General features: G+C 48.2%; 1 protein-coding gene across 5 annotated transcripts in view; it reads right to left on the reverse strand.

Moving 5' to 3' along the window:
* Nucleotides 1-368: 368 nt before the first annotated feature.
* Nucleotides 369-21,575, reverse strand: part of PHTF1 (putative homeodomain transcription factor 1) — a 40,740-nt gene continuing 19,533 nt past the window's right edge. For 4 of the 5 annotated variants that reach the window (XM_030220820.1, XM_030220819.1, XM_030220822.1 and 1 more), the window contains 8 exons: nt 18,559-18,687; nt 16,582-16,851; nt 12,035-12,166; nt 9,065-9,151; nt 8,269-8,424; nt 6,282-6,377; nt 5,147-5,272; nt 369-1,883 (listed from right to left, as the gene is read on the reverse strand). In XM_030220820.1, the coding sequence (XP_030076680.1) occupies nt 1,863-1,883; nt 5,147-5,272; nt 6,282-6,377; nt 8,269-8,424; nt 9,065-9,151; nt 12,035-12,166; nt 16,582-16,851; nt 18,559-18,687 (1,017 nt within the window). In that variant the 3' untranslated portion in view covers nt 369-1,862. The remainder of the gene's footprint in view (nt 1,884-5,146; nt 5,273-6,281; nt 6,378-8,268; nt 8,425-9,064; nt 9,152-12,034; nt 12,167-16,581; nt 16,852-18,558; nt 18,688-21,575) is intronic. The other variant, XM_030220823.1, reaches the window with a different exon arrangement.

Below are 21,575 nucleotides of genomic sequence, written 5' to 3' on the forward strand. Positions count from 1 at the left end.
TTATTTCATGGGGTTAACCACTTGCCACAATTCCTCATCGGTCCTCTAGTGTATGGGAGGGGGGCGAGGGGGTACGTGAAGCTCTGCTGGTCCCCTACCTTGGAACAGGAAGTTGATGTTTGAGGGGCCAGGGCAGGGGACTGGCCGAGCCGACAGTGTGCATCTGCTCTGTGCACCTCCTTGCTTGCAGGAGGGGGTATGTGTACTGGGTGTGCTCTGCCCCGGATGCCATATAAGGTAGGTCAGTCCGAAAGCTGTTTTAAAGTGCTACCTTGTGTATGAGTCTGACCTTTAGCTTGTCTTTGAAATCAAAAAGGTTAGTGAAGAAAACCTTTTGTTATGATATTTTAATTCCTGCTGGGGGGGGGGGGGGGGGGGGGGTTTCTTGTTTTGTGAACTGCTCTGAACTATAAGGCTTGAATGGGTTATAAGTTTTATTATTAGGAATCATGTTTTGCTTATCTGCATCAGGCTTGGTCAAATAGCACTCAGATTGTGAGTCCGCTTCCCACAGAAAGTACCGGTACCAATCCTCGTGTGTGAACCGCTTAGGTAGCGGCAGGTCTATAAGTTGTGAAAATAAGTTGACACATGATTCATGTTGTTGGCGACTGGTCTTTCTGGCTTCTCATATAAGTAACCTTTTTTGATCTTAAAGACATGATACAGGTCAGACTCATGCACAACTTAAGCACTTTAAAAGAAAAAAAAAAAAATCATTTGGACTGATGAATTGTGGTGAGCGCTTAACCCCCATGAGCTATTGGGAGAAAAAATGGCTGCCACCTCAGGACTGGTCCATAAAAATGTTAAAATACCAACGCTGTGTGATTAAGTAGGTTTGTTGAGAGCAGAGGGAATGGGGTTCCATTAACTTATGACAGTCATGCTGGGATTTTTATACTATATCTTGCTTCAGCTCCCCTGCCGTTCTTTCAAAGAAGGAAAAAAGTGCCTTTGGACTAATTCAAGATACAGGAATAGCAGCTGAAGCATAATCTAGACAGGAAATCAGCAACATGGTTAAGCCATCAGCATTCATTCTTTGTGCACAGGGAAAGGCGACAACATGCCTTTCCTTTCTTCATGCTGCCTTACAATTTTGTTTTGAGGGGAGGGGGAGCAGCAGCACAACGAATGGCAGAATGATGCACCTAGGCCATGCTGCCATGGGCACTGCTGTAATACTGCACCTTTTATCAAAGTGGCCAATTTAACACTGGTGTTGGGCCGTAAGGGAAAAAAAATTTAAATTAACCAGCATTAACTCCAAGCAGGGGCCACTGGTTCATGTTGAGAACTGCCCTGAACCCTGGCTTCAGTTGTGTAATCGTAGCTGCAGGCAACCGTTGTGTTTAGTAACGTCCTGAAGGACTTGCATCGCTTCCTTCTTCAGGCAGCATCCTGGCCCTGTGCTGTTCACATTCTGCATGCACGTGCCATGCACTTTTAAGGACAATGTGTGGGGGAGGGGGGGATATGAATTTCAGTAGGGTTTATACAATTCTCCATATTTTTATCTTAAAGTCACACAGGGCCCTAAAAAGGTGTAGAAATAAATCTCTTCATGTGTCCATGAGCTGGAAGGCGTGGTCCAGCAGGAGGAACTGAAAGTATTTTAACACTGCCTCCTTCGTCTTCTCAAAGTGTTTATTTCACGGGTGGATGTAACCCTCCTTGGATAGAGCGTAGAGCTGGCAGGGGCAGCGTGCTCTGTGTTCAGTAACACCGGCCAGCGCTGCTGTAGTGTGGGGAGGTGATGGTGCCTCTGAAGTACGGCTGTTCTTGTAACTGGCTGGTGGTTCGGCTCTGCTCTGTGCTTGGTGACCGTTAGGACACTGGCCCACAGTCGTTCTTGTCCTTCATGGTTTAATTTTCCAAAGCTGAGAAAAGGAATAAATGGAAAGAAGATTAGCAGTCTTTCTTAACACACAGAAGAGGTGTGGTTGTGGATTTTGTTTTTTTATGAGATGTTTGGCTTAGACGACAGCGTCTACAGGCAACGAGGTCTGTCTGGATGCAGACAGGTGGGTTATGGAATTGCTCTGCTTTGCAGAGCAAATGCACAAAGTGCTGACAGGAACCTCCAGATACTACTACTACTTAGCATTTCTATAGCGCTGCCAGTTACGCAGCGCTGTACAAGTTTAAACATGGGGAAGGACAGTCCCTGCTCAAGAGAGCTTACAATCTAAAGGTAACAAGCTATGTAGTCAGTGTAGAGTGGCTAGGCGCCAAAAGCAAGGGAGAAGAGATGGGCTTTGAGTAAGGACTTGAAAATGGGCAGGGAGGGTGCATGGCGTATGGGCTCGGGAAGTCTGTTCCAGGCAGAAGGGGCGGTGTCTGGAGTTAGCGGTGGTGGAGAAGGGTACAGATATGAGTGATTTGTCCTGAGAGCGGCGGTTATGGGTGGGAACATACGGGGAGAGGAGGGTAGAGAGGTAATGGGGGGCTGTAGCTTGAGTGCACTTGAAGGTCAGTAGGAGAAGCTTGAACTGTATACGGTAGCGGATCGGGAGCCAGTGAAGCGACTTGAGGAGAGGGGTGATATGAGAGTATCGGTTCACGCGGTAGATAAGACGTGCGGCGGAATTTTGGACAGATTGGAGGGGGGATAGGTGGCTAAGCGGGAGACCAGCGAGGAGGAGGTTGCAATAGTCGAGACGAGAGGTAACGAGCGAGTGGACGAGGGTTTGGGTGGTCTGTTCAGAAAGGAATGGGCGAATTTTGCTAATATTATAGAGGAAGAAGTGGCAGGTCTTAGCTGTCTGCTGGATATGGGCAGAGAGGGAGGAGTCAAATGACTCCCGAGATTGCGGGCTGAAGAGACTGCCAGCTGGAAGATGAGGGGAGTAGGAAGGGGCACAATAGAAGAGGTAGAGGAGGATAGAAAACATGTACATGGATGAAAAGGGCAGCAGCCACCACCCTACCACTGCCAAACCCTAATAAATACACAAAGATCAGATAACTATTTCACAGATACATATTCCCTCACCCCAGGCACAGTGCTATATCCCCACCCCCCAGGCACAGTGCTATACCTACTTGCATCTAGGGTTACCATATTTGCAGGGCCGTGTCGATGCGGTAAGCACCGCAGGAGGGCGCCGCCACGGTGCTTACCCTCGCCCCGCGCCGCCGAGGCCTTTAAATCTTTTACTTGCAGTCGCAGCAGCGTCTGTGAAAGCGGAGCGCTGCCGACGTCTCCCTTCCCTTCGCGCTGTTGGTTCCCTCAGTGTCCCGCCTTCTTCTGACGTCAGAAGAAGGCGGGACACTGAGAGAACCAACAGCGCGAAGGGAAGGGAGACGTCGGCAGCTCTCCGCTTTCACGGACGCTGCTGTGACTGCAAGTAAAAGATTTAAAGGCCCCCAGGGCGCGCCGCGATCATCTTCACGGGGGGGCGCGCGCCAACTGTTCATCTGCGGGGGGGGGGGGGGCGCCAACTGTTTGCGGGGGGGCGGCCCAGACCCTTCGCACGGGCCTGCATATTTGGTCCCCCTAAAAAGAGAACACATGCCCTGCCCCCCCCCCCCCAGTCACACCCCACTCCACCCCCTGTCACATATCACCCCACCCCCACATACACCCCCCCCCCCCCCCCGCCCAAGGGTGGCCTATCCCCTGCCCTTACCTTACTCAACTGCCCTGGTGGTTTAGTGACTTCTTTGGGCAAGGAAAGCGCCCCCTCTTTCGAGCGCTGCCCTGCATTTTCTCTCTTCCCCTTGCAATGCTGCATTGCTGACGGTTCCAGCGCCGATTCAAAATGGGCACCGAGAGTTGAAGTGGCTCGTGAGGCCGCTTCAACTTTTGGCGGCCATTTTGAATCCACACCGGGACCATCAGCACTGCAGCATTACAAGGGGAAGAGAGAAAATGCAGGGTAGCGCTCCGAGCAGGAAAGAGGAGGCTCTTTCCTGCCCTGAGGAGGTCACTAGACCATCAGGGCAGTTCAGTAAGGGGAGGGCCTAGGATACCATTAGGCCCGCCCGTCTGGAAATCAGAGGAGGGTGTGATCTGATACATAGCAGCTCTTTTCTGCTACCTGGGATTCTCCCTGGGCCAGGCAACAGCAGGAGGAGGGTGGGGGGGGGGGCATGTCTGTATGGCAGGGTGCAGTAGCTGGGAGGAGGGAGAGATGGACGGAAGGGGGTTGTAAAAGAATTATGACGGATTAGGCAGTGGGGGAGGGGGTGTCAGAGAGAGCTATGGGGGGGGGGGGGGGGGGTCAGAGAGAGCTATGGCAGTGTGGGTGGGTGGCAGGAACAGAGATGAAAATACATCTGGGATGGGGAAGGGGATTGCTGGCAGATAAAGATCAACCCTGGAAAGGCAGCCCACTGGAACCTTCTTAAATCAGGAGGATATTTGGAAGGCTGACAGTGGCAGAAGGAGCACCATAACTGAGGAGACTCTGCAGGAGCTCTAGTGGTAAGTTCAACTTACAATTTTAAACAGTCTAGTTCTTTTCTTTGAAGGGGGGGGGGGGAGGAAGAATTGAGAGGCTACTGCAGGGCAAGAGAAGAGGGACTGGTAGGGATGGGGATGTGACACCAGGGCTGCTGCTCGGGTAGCTGGGTCAGTGACTATGAGAGGCTTTAGTTGCTGAGAGTGGGTGGATGAGCAATGGTGAAAAGCTAATGCTGCAGCTGGAGGGGGGAGGGGGTGCACTCTGCCCCCCTCCACCCTTAGCCTCTTCCCCCTTGCCCCAGCAACTGCAGCCTCTCGCTATCGCCACCTACAGCGCAGGTGGGGAGGTGATGGGGAGAGCAGCAGCCTCTTATCTGGTCCTTTCCCGTTACATAGCATTGTGTACATCATGGACATGCGCTATCTAAATCAGCATCAATAAATCCAGCCACTCCAAATCTGACTCCTAGATCCTAATAAAATTTGGCACCTGCTTATAGATTATTATAATTTATGGGCATTGTTTTCCAATCTAGGAATAAGCATTTACAGCAACCAGCTTCTACCTCATGTAGGCGATCACACCTTAAATACAGGCACATTAAAGAGAAGTAGCACAAGTGCCCGATAAAGAATTAAGTAGCTGCCTACTTTCCTTCATCTCGGCTCTGTCCTAGTGCCTATTCTAGGATTACCCTCTGTAGGAGATGGTCAGCCTAGGCTGGCAGCACTTACTCTGATATTAAATCCCAGAAGATCACTTATGGCCCCCGAAACAGCAGACAGGATCACCACTCGTGTGATGTTGTAGATTAACGGATTCATGGTTAGGCCATACAGCCGGAAGGGGGTGTCCAACTCCTATGTTTAAATAGAGAGAGAGAGAGAGTGGCATGAGGGCTGTCAAATCCTACTGTGCTTTGTCTGGCATTCAACACTGAGCGTCGGTTGGCCGGACTCTTCATGCAGTTGGTAACAGCTCATGTACACTAGTGACCCCCTTGGAGAACGTTGGGTACTGCAGCCATCGCTGATCGCTCCTCAGTTCAAGTTGGTTTCATGAGTTAAACACTTCTCTGGGATCGAGCATGAAATGCTAGGGCAGAGTAAATAGTGGTGATTTGATATCACAATATTAGCACTCTGCTAGGCCCAAGACAAAAGCTACAATCCAAACTGAAAGGGCAAGACAGACCCGGTTCCCATAAAGACAGGGACATGCTGAGCCACTCCTGGTTTTTGCCTCCTCCCCCACACATGCAGGGGAGGTGTAGTCCTGCTTATCTGAGGCAACTGAATCAGGAAAATCAGAACTACATCTCCCTGTATGCAGTGGGGCATAAAAAACAGAACTGGCTCATCTTTATGGGCACCCATCAAATTCTACAGCCAACTTTGTGTTAAAACAGGGCAAAAGAAGCAAACGCATCACCATTTTTGAAATATCTGTTAGCCGTGGCGTAGGAAGGGGGGTGGTCCGCCCCGGGTGCACGCCACTGGGGGGTGTCGGCTCCGCTGGTTCCCTGCTCCCTCTGCCCCGGAACAGGTTACTTCCTGTTCCGGGGCAGAGAGAGCAGGGAACCAGCGGAGCCGTCGCAGCTCCCAGCAACAGGCACTGGGGGCGAATTGGCCCTTCCGCCCGTCCCTCGCCGCTTTCCGATGTAGGTACGCGCTCGAGGGGGGGGGGGTGCACTCCGGAGGGGGGAGGGTGCGCTGCGGCGACCCGCCCCAGGTGTCAGCTGCCCTCGCTATGGCACTGTCTGTTAGCCTCAATCTAAAGTGACTTTGTTCCTACCTATTACTCATAAGGGCAAGGAAATTAGGCCACCTCAACACTCTGCTCATTATTTCACAGAACACACGTACTCACTTTTAACAGCTTGGTCGCCAGCTTTAAGACATTGTTCACCAAGTTGAGCTGTTCTTTCTTGTGTGGCTTCTTTTCCATCTTCAGGTACAAGTTGATCTGTGAGAAAGCAGATGTCTGTGAGAGTGATGGAGCCCAAAAGGCAAAAGAGCCAGCCTGACCTGACGGCACTGCAGAGCTGAGTTGGTGTCAAGACGTATTGATGCAAAGGGTCCTTACAACCGGCTGAAACTATAAACCTCTAGAGCCTTAAGGATGTAGTGATTTAATGGCTGTAGAATAAGAACTTTAAATCTCTTCTATTTAACCTCAGAACAAGAGAATGTTCCAGAACTGACTAGTTCATGGTCTGGAATGGTGCAAATACCCAAGTATATTAAGTTCAAATTAATCTGTCATCTCCAGATGAACAGAGGTCAGATGGAAGCACTCACTCTAAAATTGAGGAAGATTTTATCCCCCTGCAGCCAAACCGTAAGTACAGCAGGTCCGAAGTGAATAACTGGGAGTCTGATTTATGTGAGAAAAGGCTACACGGTCAGCAGACCAGCAGGCAAAGCCTGCCTCCGTGTTTAGTGCTTAACAATCCCCTCCCGCTGCTGCAACCAGCCTCTTGAACCTCCCACTTCCAGGGTTGTGTTACAAAAATTAATACTTCTGTATTAACAAACACGTACCTGTGCTACAGCCCCTCAGCTAAGGAGGCAAAGCTGTAGTGGGTTGTGATGCGAACCGCAAAAAAAAAAAAAATCAAACTATGTGGAAGATAGGCAATCGCCTAAGTAATACCACGTTACCTGTTTTGACCTATATATATATATAGATATACACGTGTATCCTAGTTTGTAATGTTATTAGTCCATAAGAGAATACGTCCTCTAAAAGGCTGGGTCAGAACAATCCCACAAGTGGTACTCGATCTGAAAAAAAATCGCTCACTTGGGAGAGCCACACTTTGTTTTAAATACATGGGTTTACTGTCCTCAGAGCCTGAAGACAAGTCTCTGGAGACAGGGGGTAATGCCCGATTGTGGCAGACCATCTCTCTTGGAAAGTACTGACTGGTTTGTGCTATGTTGCCAAAGAAACCACAGTAGAGATCAGGGCCAGGAAGGGACTGTGCCTTCAGGGATAGTTTCGTGCAACACCAAAGCATACACCTTCCGGGTAGGGAAAGATGAACAATTAGATGCACGCCACACCAGAGGGTTGGTACAGAATATTTTAGGGTGGGCATGCCAAGTGACAGAGCGAAGCACAAGTGTTTAGGATGTATACTGAAAATCATGTGCACAGCTGCAGTGAGAGTTTCTATTCCAGAGAAAGATGTTGAGGGCTGAAAGGTGACAGTATATACACCAAAGAAACAAAAGGAAGGGGGGGAGGGGGAGTCAGACCAATGGTCCCTCTAGCCCAGTATCCTGTTTTCCAAACAGTGACCAAGCCAGGTCACAAGTACCTGGCAGAAACCCAAATCGTGGCAACACTCCATACTACAAATCCCAAGGGCAAGCAGTTGCTTCCCATGTCTGTCTCAATAGCAGACTATGGACTTTTCCTCCAGGAATTTGCCCAAACCTTTTTTTAAACCCAGATACGCCAACCGCTGCTACTACATCCTCCGGCAGAGTTCAGAGCTTAACTATTCGTTGAGTGAAAAAATATTTCCTCCTATTTGTTTTAAAGATATTTCCATGTAACTTCCTCGAATGTCCCACTTTTCGAACGAGTAAAAAAAAATTTGATTTACTTCTACTCATTCTACACCACTCAGGATTTTGTAGACCTCAATCATCTCTCCCCTCACGTCGCTTTTCAAGCCAAACAGCCATAACCTCTTTACTCTGAGGAGTTCCATCCCCTTTATCATTTTGGTCGCTCTTCTTTGAACCTTTTCTAATTCTGCTATATCTCTAAAATTAAAATGTAAATTGAAGCAGTTTCCAATAAAGTGGGGAGAAATACAGACCAAAGCAGGCAGTTCCAGTACCTGTTCTGTCAGCAGGATTGAGGTGTTACTGTATTTCTTATTGATTTCAGATCCCAGGGACATCAAACGCAGCAGGAACAGAAGCAGAGCGACTTCCCAGATCAGAAGCTCCCAGTTATAATAATAATTTAGGAACGTCGTGTGGCCATGGAGGACCTGTGAACAGCAGTGCAGTCAGAAGAAAAAGGACGACTTTCATGGAACAGCTTCCCCCATTCCTACTGGAGGAAAGGGGGCAAAAACAACTGTATTGAAATTCAGGAGAGACAGTCAGGTGCTCTGTGGAGGTCATACGTTCAAGTCTGGCGAGGGAGAAAGAAAAGCACCTGCTGCCAGGCCTGACCCAAGATGTCATCTGAGGCGGAGCTAACATGCCTCCCCCACCCCCCCAGGCTGAGCTGCCGCCTGCACCGGGCGTTTTACCTAGTCGACATTCCAAATCTGGCAGCAATTCCCATACGCTGCCCTGCCCCCGCCGGCACCTGCCTCTTCCCTTTACTGTGTCTGCCTGAGCCTCTGACGGAACAGAAAGTTACTTCAGAGACACGGCCGCAGTAAAGGGAAGAGGGTGCCAGCGGCGGCAGGGCAGCGTATGGGAATCGCTGCTGGGTTCGGCATGTCACCGTGATGAGGTAAAACACTGCAAAGCCGCTCCTGAAGAGTGCCACCTGAGGCCCCTGCCTGCTGCTACGAGACTGGTAACCGAGAGGAGTCTTCTACCGCCAAGCCGGGATTAGTGAGGGAAACGGACATCATTCAGGACGGGAAGGGTGAATACAAATTCTGAGATACTTACTTGGGCACAACAGACAAAAGCGATGGAGAGGGTTAGTAAGAAGACTGAGGACACCATGACATCAACAGACCGCTGAGGTCCCCGCCTCTGAAAAAATAAGGCACACACATGTCGTATGGATAGAAGGGAGGGACACGACCAGGCTTTAAGTCAAAAGCAGCTTCCACAACATTGCCCATAGGAATACATAGGCGTCTTTAGCATTTAGTGAGCGTCTGTTTATAACACGCGTTAAAAACGCCAGCGTGCCTAGGTAAAAGACCCCCTAAGATCATTATACAAAATGATTTGTGGCTCCCTCCCTGCAACACACACACTAGATTCCTTGAACTGTGCTGGTTTTAAGTTGGTGCTAAAATCTAACATCAACTTAATGAAACCCAGACTGTGTCAGGGATAACAAGGGTTGGATCCTCCAAGGGTGAAGTAGGTGCTTTTCTGCATTATAATATACAGTGGGGCATTTTAGCAAGGATGTCCATCTCACAGGGTACAGCCCTGCAGGGCCGCCGAGAGACTAAGCCAGGCCAAGGGCAAGGGCCCCCCGCCAACGCCCTCGCCACCCCCCTCCCGCTGCAGTCCCCGTTCTCATCTGCCTGCCCTCGGCTCCGTCCGCCACCGGGCCCCCTGCATTAAAATCTGCAGTGCCTCAGCTCCGTTTAGAAAGGCAGATCACCTCCCTTCGGGCCTTCCCTCACTGTGTCCCGCCCTCGTCTGATGTAACTTCCGGTTTCCGCGAGGGCAGGACATAGGGAGGGCCTGAAGGGAGGTGATCTGACTTTCCAAATGGAGCTGAGGCGTTGCCGATTTTAATGCAGGGGGCCCAGTGGCAAACAGGTCTGAGGGCAGGCAGGTGAGACCGGGGACTGCAGCGCCAGCAGCCTGACCCTGGCGCCGGGCCCCCAAGGTCCATTTTGTACCCTCTGCCCCCCCCTCTTGGCAGCCCTGCTCTAAAGTACACGCAAGATGGACGTCCGTGTGCTAGAAGCATCCAGAATGAACATCCATTTTACAAACTGAAAAGACCAAATTATGAGTGGGGAAAACACGGGACATGGACATTCCTAGACTGCCACACAGACATCCAAGTTGATAACATGGCGGGACCCAAGTTCAAATCCCATTTCAGCTGTGATTTTTTTTTTTTTAATTTAAATTGAGAGCTCTCCAGGAAAAGAAAAATACCTACAGTACCTGAAGGCTACTGAAGTTATGTACATTCTGGCCTGCAGGTGTCATATTCAGGTACAATAGTTATTTCTGTGCCTGGAGGGCTCACAATTAAAAAAAAAAAAAATCTGAAGTAGGATTTGAACTTGGGTCTCTTGGTTTTCAGTCCACCGCATCAACCATTAGACTAGCTCTGTTAAGCATGACCACAACACCTGAAGCTGTCATCCAGCCTGGTATAACCTTGCCAGTTTCACATTCAGGGGAGAGGGAAAGGGACAGCAACCCCCGAGAGTAACCCGGTGACAAGTACCAGGTCTAAATACGGACATCCATCTTTTTAGATTTGGATGTTCCTTCCCCTTTTATGATCGGAGCTGAACACCCATATTTTAGGCCCTTCCTAGGCCCACCCAAAACACACCCAGACCACACCCCTTCCCATCTGGATGTACTGCAGCATTAAGACATCCATATTCTGCCTTTGTAACAGTGGGATTTGGATGTCTATACAAAGCGGACGTTTAATTGCCAGTTTTCAAACGTCCAAAACATGACAAGAGCTTCTAAAATTACCACCATTATATATATACATATAAAATACACACACTTTTTTGCATATGTTCCTGAAGATCATTCAATATTTTACACAAATATTTAGCACCTTACAAAACCAGAACACTGTACCAGTGATTTCATGGTAAGGATCCTGAAAGGGAACTTTAAAACAATACAGGAACGTAAGACCTTTGAAGTCAGAATGATTAAATATTTTGACACCCACCAGACAGGACTTAACAATGATCTGGGTTTTGTAGCCCAGTATAAACCATAAAATTGTACTGCTTTGTCACCCTCCTATCTCCATGCATATCTCCCTGTCCCTCATCCACCCAACTCTTCCTGTCTCTCACCTATCCACCCCCATCCTGTTAGACTGTCACTGAAATGCTTTGATGTTTCACTTATATATACTGTCATCTACCAACATTTGCTTATTTCCAATCTGACGAAGAAGGGCAACCTTCGAAAGCTAATCAAGAAATGTATTAAGTTATGTCCAATAAAAAAGGTATCATCTTATTTTCTTTTCCATGTTTTATTTTGTTTGATTTCTATAGATTCTACATGGAATGTTGCTATTCCACTAGCAACATTCCATGTAGAAGTCGGCCCTTGTAGATCACCAATGTGGCCGCGCAGGCTTCTGCTTCTGTGAGTCTGACGTCCTGCACGTACGTGCAGGACGTCAGACTCACAGAAACAGAAGCCTGCGCAGCCTTCTACATGGAATGTTGCTAGTGGAATAGCAACATTCCATGTAGAATCTCCAATAGTAGCAACATTCCATGTAGAATCTTCAATGGTATCTATTTTACTGTCATAGTAATGCTTGAATGTTTTCACTTATATACACTGTCAGCTAGCACATTTGCTTATTTCCGATCTGATGAAGAAGGGCAACCTTCGAAAGCTAATCAAGAAATGTATTAAGTTATGTCCAATAAAAAAGGTATCATCTTATTTTCTTTTCCATGTTTTATTTTGTTTTATTTCTACCGATTACCTAAAAAAACAAACAAACCACCAACCAGTTAGAAAGGAAACGAGACAAAACCCAGAACTACAGACCATAATTCTCAGACATGATACTGATCCCTGGGAAAATGACTGTCTGTAAACTCAGTTCAACCTGCTACACAAGGACCATCCGATGGCTTAGACGTTATCTGGGGATCACCGACACTTTTCGCTATGGACAAGGTGGACCGACATATACTTTGCTCGTTCCGCAATTACCTTCAGGTAGGAGCGCAACGAAAGCCAGGTTTTGATGTTCTGCACTTTCTTGAGTCGGAAGTGGGGGATTTCCGATTTCCTGGCTTTTCGGGCTGAGGTGAGGTGACTGAACAGTTTGGCAAAGAGAAATCTCTGTGAAGGAAAGAAGAGCAGAATTAGTGAAAATGAATTAATTCAAAATGCGACACTTTGCTGTGGGTGTATTTCTGAAACACTTTTACAAGCCAGTCTAGTATAGTATTTAATTCTGCTAAGTGGGAGACCCGAGACCGAGTCAGGCTTGTGAAACATTTTCCTTGGGGTGGCTGGAATCGCTGCAGAGACACCACTTGTAGCTTCTTACTACTACTTATAATTTCTAAAGCGCTACTAAACGTATGCAGCGCTGTACACTTGAACATGAACAGACAGTCCCTGCTCGACAGAGCTACAATCTAATCAGGACAAACAAGGATAAGGACAAAGAGTAGCAAGATTCCGGAATCCCAAAGACTACTACTACTTATTTCTATAGCGCTACTAGACGTACGCAGCGCTGTACACTTGAACATGAAGAGACAGTCCCTGCTCCACAGAGCTTACAATCTAATCAAGACAGACAAATAGAACAAATAAGGGATAAGAACAAAGAGTAGCAAGATTCCGGAATCCCAAAGACTACTACTGCTACTACTTATTTCTATAGCGCTACTAGATGTATGCAGCGCTGTACACTTGAACATGAAGAGACAGTCCCTGCTCCACAGCTTCTTGGGTGTGGAGTGGGGGAAAACCTCAGCTTTCATTCAATGGCATCTCATAACCAGACTGGGTTCTGCAGCAAGTTATGTGGTTGCCCTACTGGATCAGACCAAAGGTCCATCCAGCCCAGTATCCTGTTTCTAACAGTAGCCAATCCAGGTCACAAGTATCTAGCAGAGTCCCAAAATGTAGCCGATTCCATGCTCCTTACCGCCAAGGATAAGCAGGGGCTTTCCCCAGGTCTACGTTAATACATGGTTTATGGATTTTTTCCAGGTGCAAAGCAGGAACAGGAAACTCCCTCTACGGCAATCCAGCAGGTATTGGAAGGAGCAGAGGATGACAAAGTTAGTAAGGAAATCCTTTACTGAAGCACAAGGGAAATGACCTGACACGGGGCCATGTTTGGTTGGTCGCAGCCGCCAGCCTCAGGGGTCACAAACCAGTGGCGTAGCTATGTGGGGCCTGAGGGGGCCTGGGCCCACATAGATTTCGTCCTGGACCCCCCTCCCGACGACCCTGTCGACCCCCCCCCCCCCGTGAACCCGCCACCGCCGCCACCTATCTTCACTTTTGCTAGCGGGGGACCCCAATCCCCGCCAGCCAACGTCCTCTTCGTCCTGCAGTCAGTGCAAAAAAGTCTTTGTTCTGTTGCATGCTGACGTCCTGCACGTTGTACGTGCAGGACGTCAGACGCAGAGAGCTTCATTCTGTTCTCTGAGTCTGACGTCCTGCACGTACGATGAGAGGCGCTGTGATTTCAATGCAGGGGGACCGGCCCAGTGGCAGACGGTCGACAACGGAGGGCGGGTGGGACTGCGGCGCCGGCCCCCCTTGGAGGCCCAAGCCGGGGAATTTTGTCCCCCCTGCCCCCACCTCTTGGCGGCTATAGGCACAGAGACTATTCTGCTGCCACCCCTCCCCCTGTCATGCTGCTGCTGCCGCCACCAGTGCCCCCACCCCTGCCGTGCTGCCTCCCTCCCACCGTGTTGCCACTGTCTCCCCCCCCCCCCCCCCCCACCTTGAATGGCCCTAGTGGTCTAGTGGCTGTGGCTTCTTCGGGGGCAGGAAATAAATCCCCTCTTTCCTGACCACCCCACTGTGGCGCTGTGTTTATAAAATGGTTGCTGAGACAACCATTTTGTAAACACAGCAGTGCAACCAGGGAGAATAGCAGTAGTGGCCACTAGACTACCAGGGCCCCGTGAGGGCTGCAGTGTGCGGCTGAGAGCAACCGGGCAGAGTCTCAGGGTCCTCAGGCACTGCCCGGTTGCCCGAAAGATCAGTCCTCCCGTGGCTCTGGCTCAGTTGACATTGTAAGGAACATCTAGCATTTGGCACCAGTCTCCATATTGTCTGTAACCCCCGAGGCAGGCGGCTGCGACCGCCGAAACATGGCCCAGTGTCAGGTCATTTCCCTGGACCTTCAGTGAAGGATTCCTTACTAAACTACTCCCGGCTTGGAAGTCACCGTCATCCTCTGCTCCTTTGCCATACCTTATGGATTTTTCCTCCAGGAATTTGTGCAACCCTTGGTTAAACCCAGCTACATTCATTGTTTTTTCACCATTATCATCCAGCAATGAGCTCCGGAGCTTAACTATAAGTTAGAGGAAAATATTTTTTCACTCATTTGTCTTACGTGTGCCACTATGTAACTTCATGGCGTGTCACAATCTTTCTACTGTAACCCCTGGCAGAGAAATTGTAGTTGGGAAAGAGGAAGAGGGGAAAGGGGAAGGGCCCTGGGCTTTATGACACTGCAGCTGGGGTGAAGGTCAATTCAGCTTCAGCTGCTAAGGGACTGCTGAAATAAAAAAAAACTGAGGTAGTGTTTTCACAATAATTTATTTGATTCTACCACCCTGGCCCTAGAGAAAGGGTCACTATAGAGCCCTAAACCCAGCAGAGGCCAAAGTAGGCCAGCCAAATGCACACTTCTCTTTCATGGAGGGGTTGGGGAGGTAACAGCAACGTTAATACTAAACCAAACTCCATTTTGTTTTATAACATGCTAGTATACAATCCAACCACAGGGGGCGACATTTTAACAGGATTAGTGATGTCTCAAAAAAAAAAAAAGGCCTTTAAGCCACTTTTGCTCCTTGTTCTTCCTGAGCTGATGGTTTATTTTAAGAACATAAGAATAGCCATACTGGATCAGACTGATGGGCCATCTTGCCCAATATCCTGCTTCCAACAGCAGCCAATCCAGGTCCCAAGTGCCTGACAGAAACCCAATTAGTAGCAACATTCCATGCTACCAATCCTGGGACAAGCAGTGGCTTTCCCCATGTATCTCGATTACAAGACTAGGGACTTTTCCTCCAGGAACTTGTCCAAACCTTTTTTTTAAACCCAGATAGGCTAACCACTGTTACCAGATCCTCCGGCAAGGCGTTCCAGAGCTTAACTATTCTTTGAGTAAAAAAAAATATTTCCCCCTATTTGTTTCAAGAGTATTTCCAGGTAACTTCATTGAGTGTCCCCTAGTCTTTGTACTTCACTTGTTCTACACCAGATTTTAAAGACCTCAATCATACCCCCACCCCCTCCCCCAGTCATCTCTTTTCCAAGCTGAAGAACCCTCACTTCTTTAGCCTTTCCTCATACGGGAGAAGTCCCACCCCCTTAATCGTTTTGGTCGTTCTTCAAATGAACCTTTTCTAATTCCGCTATATCTTTTTTGAGATATGGCAACCAGAACTGAATACTCAAGATGAGGGCGCACCAGGGAGCAATACAGAGGCATTATAATATTCTTGGTCTTATTTTCCATCCCTTTCCTAATAATTCCTAGCATCCTGTTTGCTTTTTATTTTGGCTGCCCCCACACACTGGGCAGAAGATTTCAGCGTATCGTCTACAATGACACCTAGATCTTTTCTTGAGTGGTGGCATCAGGTAACTATGATTCGGATTATTCTTCCCAATGTGCATCATTTTGCATTTGTCTACATTAAATTTCATCTGCCATTTTATATTGCAGGAGTTTTCAAGAGATGAGTCACTACCACAAAGTCTAACATTAAATTATATGGCAACAATTGGAATTCTTGCAAAATTATTTGCAGTCTGAAAAAAAAAAAAAAAGTTTCTGTACATCATCGTGAAGGTATGTATTGATGACATGATTCTTTGGCCCAGGAGAAAAAAAAATCACCCAAAACTCAGCACAAAAGCTCAGTAAATAAAATTACATTGTAAAAATACATTAAATTCAAGAGGATATGCAATATAAGCTGACTGAATTTTGGTTTTGGTACTTAAGCCGGGTCAGGATTCATATTTGGCCTTGTTTTGTTTTTGGTCAAAAATGCCAGTGCATGTTTGACTGAAACCAAAACTCCCCCTTCCCACAAACAATAACTAGCCCCACTCCCATTCAAACAAAAGGAGGCCCCAATCCTGACCACCCCCCCCCACAATTTGAAAAAAAGCAGGCTCCCAATTGTAGGCCCCAGCCTCCAAGGCGTACCTTTCAAATCCTGGTGATGTAGTGGCAGGAATGTTCTAAGATTTGCACGACTGCTGCAGGAAGTCACAGCAGCCATTTTGAATACAGAGCCAGAATAGGCAAGAGCGACGGGGGGGGGGGGGGATTGTTCCTGCCCCAACTAGTACACTAGACCATCGGGGTTTGTAAGAGAGGCCTGGGAGGAGGGGGCGGCCTGCTGTACTGTTTTCATTTTTGGCCAAAACGCACAGCGAAGTTCAGCCACAGATTCAGCTTCTGCTGAAATTAAAACAAGTTTTGATTGCCCTCTAGTACACGACCTAGAAGGACGCATGAACAAGGCTCCCACCTGCTTGTATGTTCTCTCAGCTACGCACATCATGAAGAAAAACATCCAGGACAGACAGACACGTTCTACCAAGTTGATGGTCGATAGAGCGATAAGGAGAGGATTCGGTGGAGCCCCACAGTAAATCAGCAGCAGGTCATCAACAGAAACGGTCGACAGCATCTCGAGATCCTTCTGCACAAGCTGATAAAGGAAGGGACAGATTCCCAGGGCCAGGGTGACTACATTTCCCAGCATCTGATATCCTGAGCCATGTTCAAAGGTGTTAACCTGCAGACCCAGTCAAAAAAAAAAAAAAATTTGGTGAGCAGTGACAGATGGAATAAATGATGAGTGGGGGGAGGAGAGGAGGGGGTGGGCAGGTCTCCCCCATGCACCGCCCTGACATGTGTGAACTAGAGAATGACATGGGGATGGTGACGGTGACCTGCAGTAACTGTGGGGATGGGGACAGAACCCGTGGGGACAGGGACAAACTTTGTCCCCGTGTCATTTTCTACTTTGAAGCTTGTTAATGAACTGGATTGTTATTAATGTTTGAGTGATGCAATGATATTTTGATTTTTTGGAAAAACAAGCAAACATGCTGGCCACAACTAGCAAAATTTGCATGGGGGATCCTGTACATTCCTGCTACCAGCACATCTTCTAAGAAGACATCTTCTATTGCAGGAGGGACTGTGGAAGACAGGAGAGCTAGACTGAGTCCTGAGATTGTTGATGACTTAGTCATCCACAGATTAAAAAATCATAACAGTGTTTCACCCCCACTAGTACATATAGAATGGGTTGTATTTTGTACCTCTGGACATTTTAACAAGGTGGATTAGGCCGTGGCGTTCCTAGGACGGCTGACACCCGGGGCGGATCGCCGATGCGCCCCCCCCCCCCCGGCGAAACGACACTCCCCCCCCGGTTGCATTTTTACCTGCTGGGGGGGGGGGGGGGGTGCTGCGTGCCTGTCGGCTTCGCTCGTTCCATGCTCCCTGTGCCCTGGAACAGGAAGTAACCTGTTCCGGGGCAGAAGGAGCACGGAACGAGCGGCACCGATAGGCACGTGGCACCCCCCCCCCCCAGCGGCGTGCACCCAGGGCGGACCGCACCCACCGCCCACCCCTAGGAACGCCACTGGGATTAAGATTCCTTGGGGTAGTAGAAGTCAGCTATTGTTGGGGTTGGAAGGTGGTGGTGGTGGGTTATTATAGTTGCTTGTTGTTTTATTGTTTTCTATTGTGATTTATACACAATAGTTGCACAGTATATTGTTCCTTTTTATATTATAATAAAAAGATTTAAATATAAAATAATAAGTGTTTGAGGCTTCTGCAGATGAAGACAGAGCCCCCGGGGATGGGGACAAGCTTTGTCCCCGTGTCATTCTCTAGCCTGAGGAGTGTGAGGAGGAGATGCTGCTGGTATTCATCAGTCTTGGAACCGCCAATAAACGATGCCAATCGTTGTTTTCAATGTTTACAGATGATTCCATTGCCCTTATTTTTGTGAGGAATTTGAATACATTTTTGAAATTCTAATAATCATCACCACCATGATAAAAATATGCCAACCACTGCCTAGCTGCGAGGGGATTTTATTTATTTATTTATTGCATTTGTATCCCACATTTTCCCACCTTTTTGCGGGCTCAGTGTGGCTTACAATATGAGATGAGTGATGGAAATACAGTTTGTTACAAATTGGTTATGGATTACATTGTGCAGAGTTATGCGAGACAATCGAGGTGTCGTTAAGGAATGTAACAATGGAACACAAACATTGAAACATTGGAAGGGGACAATGAGAGCTTAAAGGGCGATAATAAGGCATAAAGACATATGGTATGCATATTTCTGTGAGTAAGGGTATGAGTGATGTGAGATTACAGGGGATCACCCGCTCAGTAAGAAACAAGTGGAGACCATCAGTTCCTCCCACACAAACCAGCATGACGACGTCTGCTCGCTATCCCCGTTCCCTTACCCTCTTCATAATGATCCCGCTCAGCTCCAGGACAGACATATCGGCTTTCTTGCATTCATTCCCTTCCCAGATAATGGCACTCACTCTCTCAGAGGCCGGACTTGTGTGTTGAAGCCAAAATAGATGGTTCTGTGAAAAGAGACTTAATCTAACCCAAAACATGAAACATTTCCAAACGTGTTTTATAGCAAAATTCTCAAGATTGTCTCAAGTCCGATCAGGAGATCTTGTGTAAATACAAAACTGCAAACGTACAAAATATTACAGCCCAAAGTTTGAAAACGTTACTCTAATACCCATTAGCCTTCATTAGCTCCCAATAGAAGCTAGGTCTATTTTTAAATTATTTATTTATTGGGATTTATTTACCGCCTTTTTGAAGGAAGTCGCTCAAGGCTCTGTACAACAAGAATAAATCAAACATAAGCAATATTTATTTATTTATTTGTTGCATTTGTATCCCACCTTATCCCACCTCTTTGCAGGCTCAAAGTGGCTTACGATACATCATGAGTAGTGGGGGAGTGTTAGTAATATAAACATTTTGTATTGCATGATCTTGGTCAGCATGATGAGAAAAGTAGTATACAAGCAGATTTTAGGAGACAAGACTATCTCTACTTCAGGAAGCAGGTGAAAGCTTGGATCGTCAACCAGGCCTTTAATGGAAGAAGTAACTAACTTCTTAGTCCCTCTCTCTCTCTCTGTCTGTCTCACACACACCTTCAAGGTCACTAAGGTCTTTCCAAGGAGTATCCGTAACCACACCTTCTCCAAAAGACATTACACGATGCGATACCCACAAGCGAGCCTTCTCTGGAGTTGCCCCCACACTCTGGAAGGAACTCCATTTACTCCGCTTAATACAAGACTATCTCTACTTCAGGAAGCAGGTGAAAGCTTTGATCGTCAACCAGGCCTTTAATGGAAGAAGTAACTAACTTCTTAGTCCCTCTCTCTCTCTCTCACACACACACACATACATTCAAGGTCACTAAGGTCTTTCCAAGGAGTATCCATAACCACACCTTCTCCAAAGGACATTACACGATGCGATACCCACAAGCGAGCCTTCTCTGGAGTTGCCCCCACACTCTGGAATGAACTCCATTTACTCCGCTTAATACAAGACTATCTCTACTTCAGGAAGCAGGTGAAAGCTTTGATCGTCAACCAGGCCTTTAATGGAAGAAGTAACTAACTTCTTAGTCCCTCTCTCTCTCTCTCACACACACACACACACCTTCAAGGTCACTAAGGTCTTTCCAAGGAGTATCCGTAACCACACCTTCTCCAAAAGACATTACACGATGCGATACCCACAAGCGAGCCTTCTCTGGAGTTGCCCCCACACTCTGGAATGAACTCCATTTACTCCGCTTAATACAAGACTATCTCTACTTCAGGAAGCAGGTGAAAGCTTTGATCGTCAACCAGGCCTTTAATGGAAGAAGTAACTAACTTCTTAGTCCCTCTCTCTCTCTCTCACACACACACACACACATACATTCAAGGTCACTAAGGTCTTTCCAAGGAGTATCCATAACCACACCTTCTCCAAAGGACATTACACGATGTGATACCTGCAAGCCAGCCTTCTCCATAGTAGCCCCCACACTCTGGAATGCACTCTCTGAAAGGCTGCACTTAAAAGACAGTGGCGTTCCTAGGGGGGCTGACACCCGGGGCGGATCGCCGATGCGCCCCGCCCCCGGGTGCAGCGCTACCCTCCCCCCCCCGGCGAAAGGACACCCCCCCCCGGTGCACGCTGCTGGGGGGGGGGGGGGTGCCACGCGCCTGTCCTCTTTGTTCGTTTCCATGCTCCCTCTGCCCCGGAACAGGAAATAAACTGTTACAGGGCAGAGGGAGCACAGAATGAACGTAGCAGACAGGCGCGCGCGGCACACCCCCCCCCCCCCCCCCTCTCAAGCGGCGTGCACCCGGTGCAGACCGCATCCACCGCCCCGCCCCCCCCCTCCCCCTAGAAACGCCACTGACACAAGACTATCTCTACTTCAGAAGCAGGTGAAAGCTTGGCTCTTCAACCAAGCCTTGAATGGAAGAAGTAACTAACTTGTTAGTCTCACAAACACACACAAGGAGCAACACGGGCTGCACATAGTAACATAGTAGATGACGGCAGAAAAAGACCTGCATGGTCCATCCAGTCTGCCCAACAAGATAAACTCATATGTGCTACTTTTTGTGTATACCCTACTTTGATTTGTACCTGTCCTCTTCAGGGCACAGACCGTATAAGTCTGCCCAGCACTATCCCCGGCCTCCCAACCACCAGCTCTGGCACAGACCATATAAGTTTGCCCAGCACAATCCCCACCTCCCAACCACCAGTCCCGCCTCCCACTACCGGCTCTGGCACAGACCATATAAGTTTGCCCAGCACAATCCCCACCTCCCAACCACTAGTCCCGCCTCCCACTTCCGGCTCTGGCACAGACCGTATAAGTCTGCCCAGCACTATCCCCGCCTCCCAACCACCAGCCCCGCCTCCCACCACCGGCTCTGGCACAGACCATATAAGTCTGCCCAGCACTATCCCCGCCTCCCAACCTCCAGCCCCGCCTCCCACTACCGGCTCTGCTATCCAATCTCGGTTAAGCTCCTGAGGATCCATTCCTTCTGAACACTGCGTGTCTTCCAGTATGAGGAACCTTAATCAGGTTAGTAAATTGTAAAGGTACCAACCCTGATATTATTAAACACAAATTATGTAGATGATCTAGGATTATATTCTTTTTTTTTCCCATTTAAATAACCTGAAACAATTTAAGGGCCCCGTTTACTAAGCCTCACTGTAGGTGCACTAACTTTTTAGTGTGTGTTAAAAATTAGCACATGCTAACGCTAGACACCCCCACAGAAATATATGGGTGTCTCTAGCATTAGCACATGCCAAAAGGTTAGTGCGCATACATACTACAGCTGGACATGTTTATCCACTTCTACCCTAGCCGAGATAATATTTAACCATCTCTCTGAGCTCATGTGCACCTTTC

Source organism: Microcaecilia unicolor, chromosome 12 (assembly GCF_901765095.1).
Source record: "Microcaecilia unicolor chromosome 12, aMicUni1.1, whole genome shotgun sequence".
Taxonomy (NCBI): domain Eukaryota; kingdom Metazoa; phylum Chordata; class Amphibia; order Gymnophiona; family Siphonopidae; genus Microcaecilia; species Microcaecilia unicolor.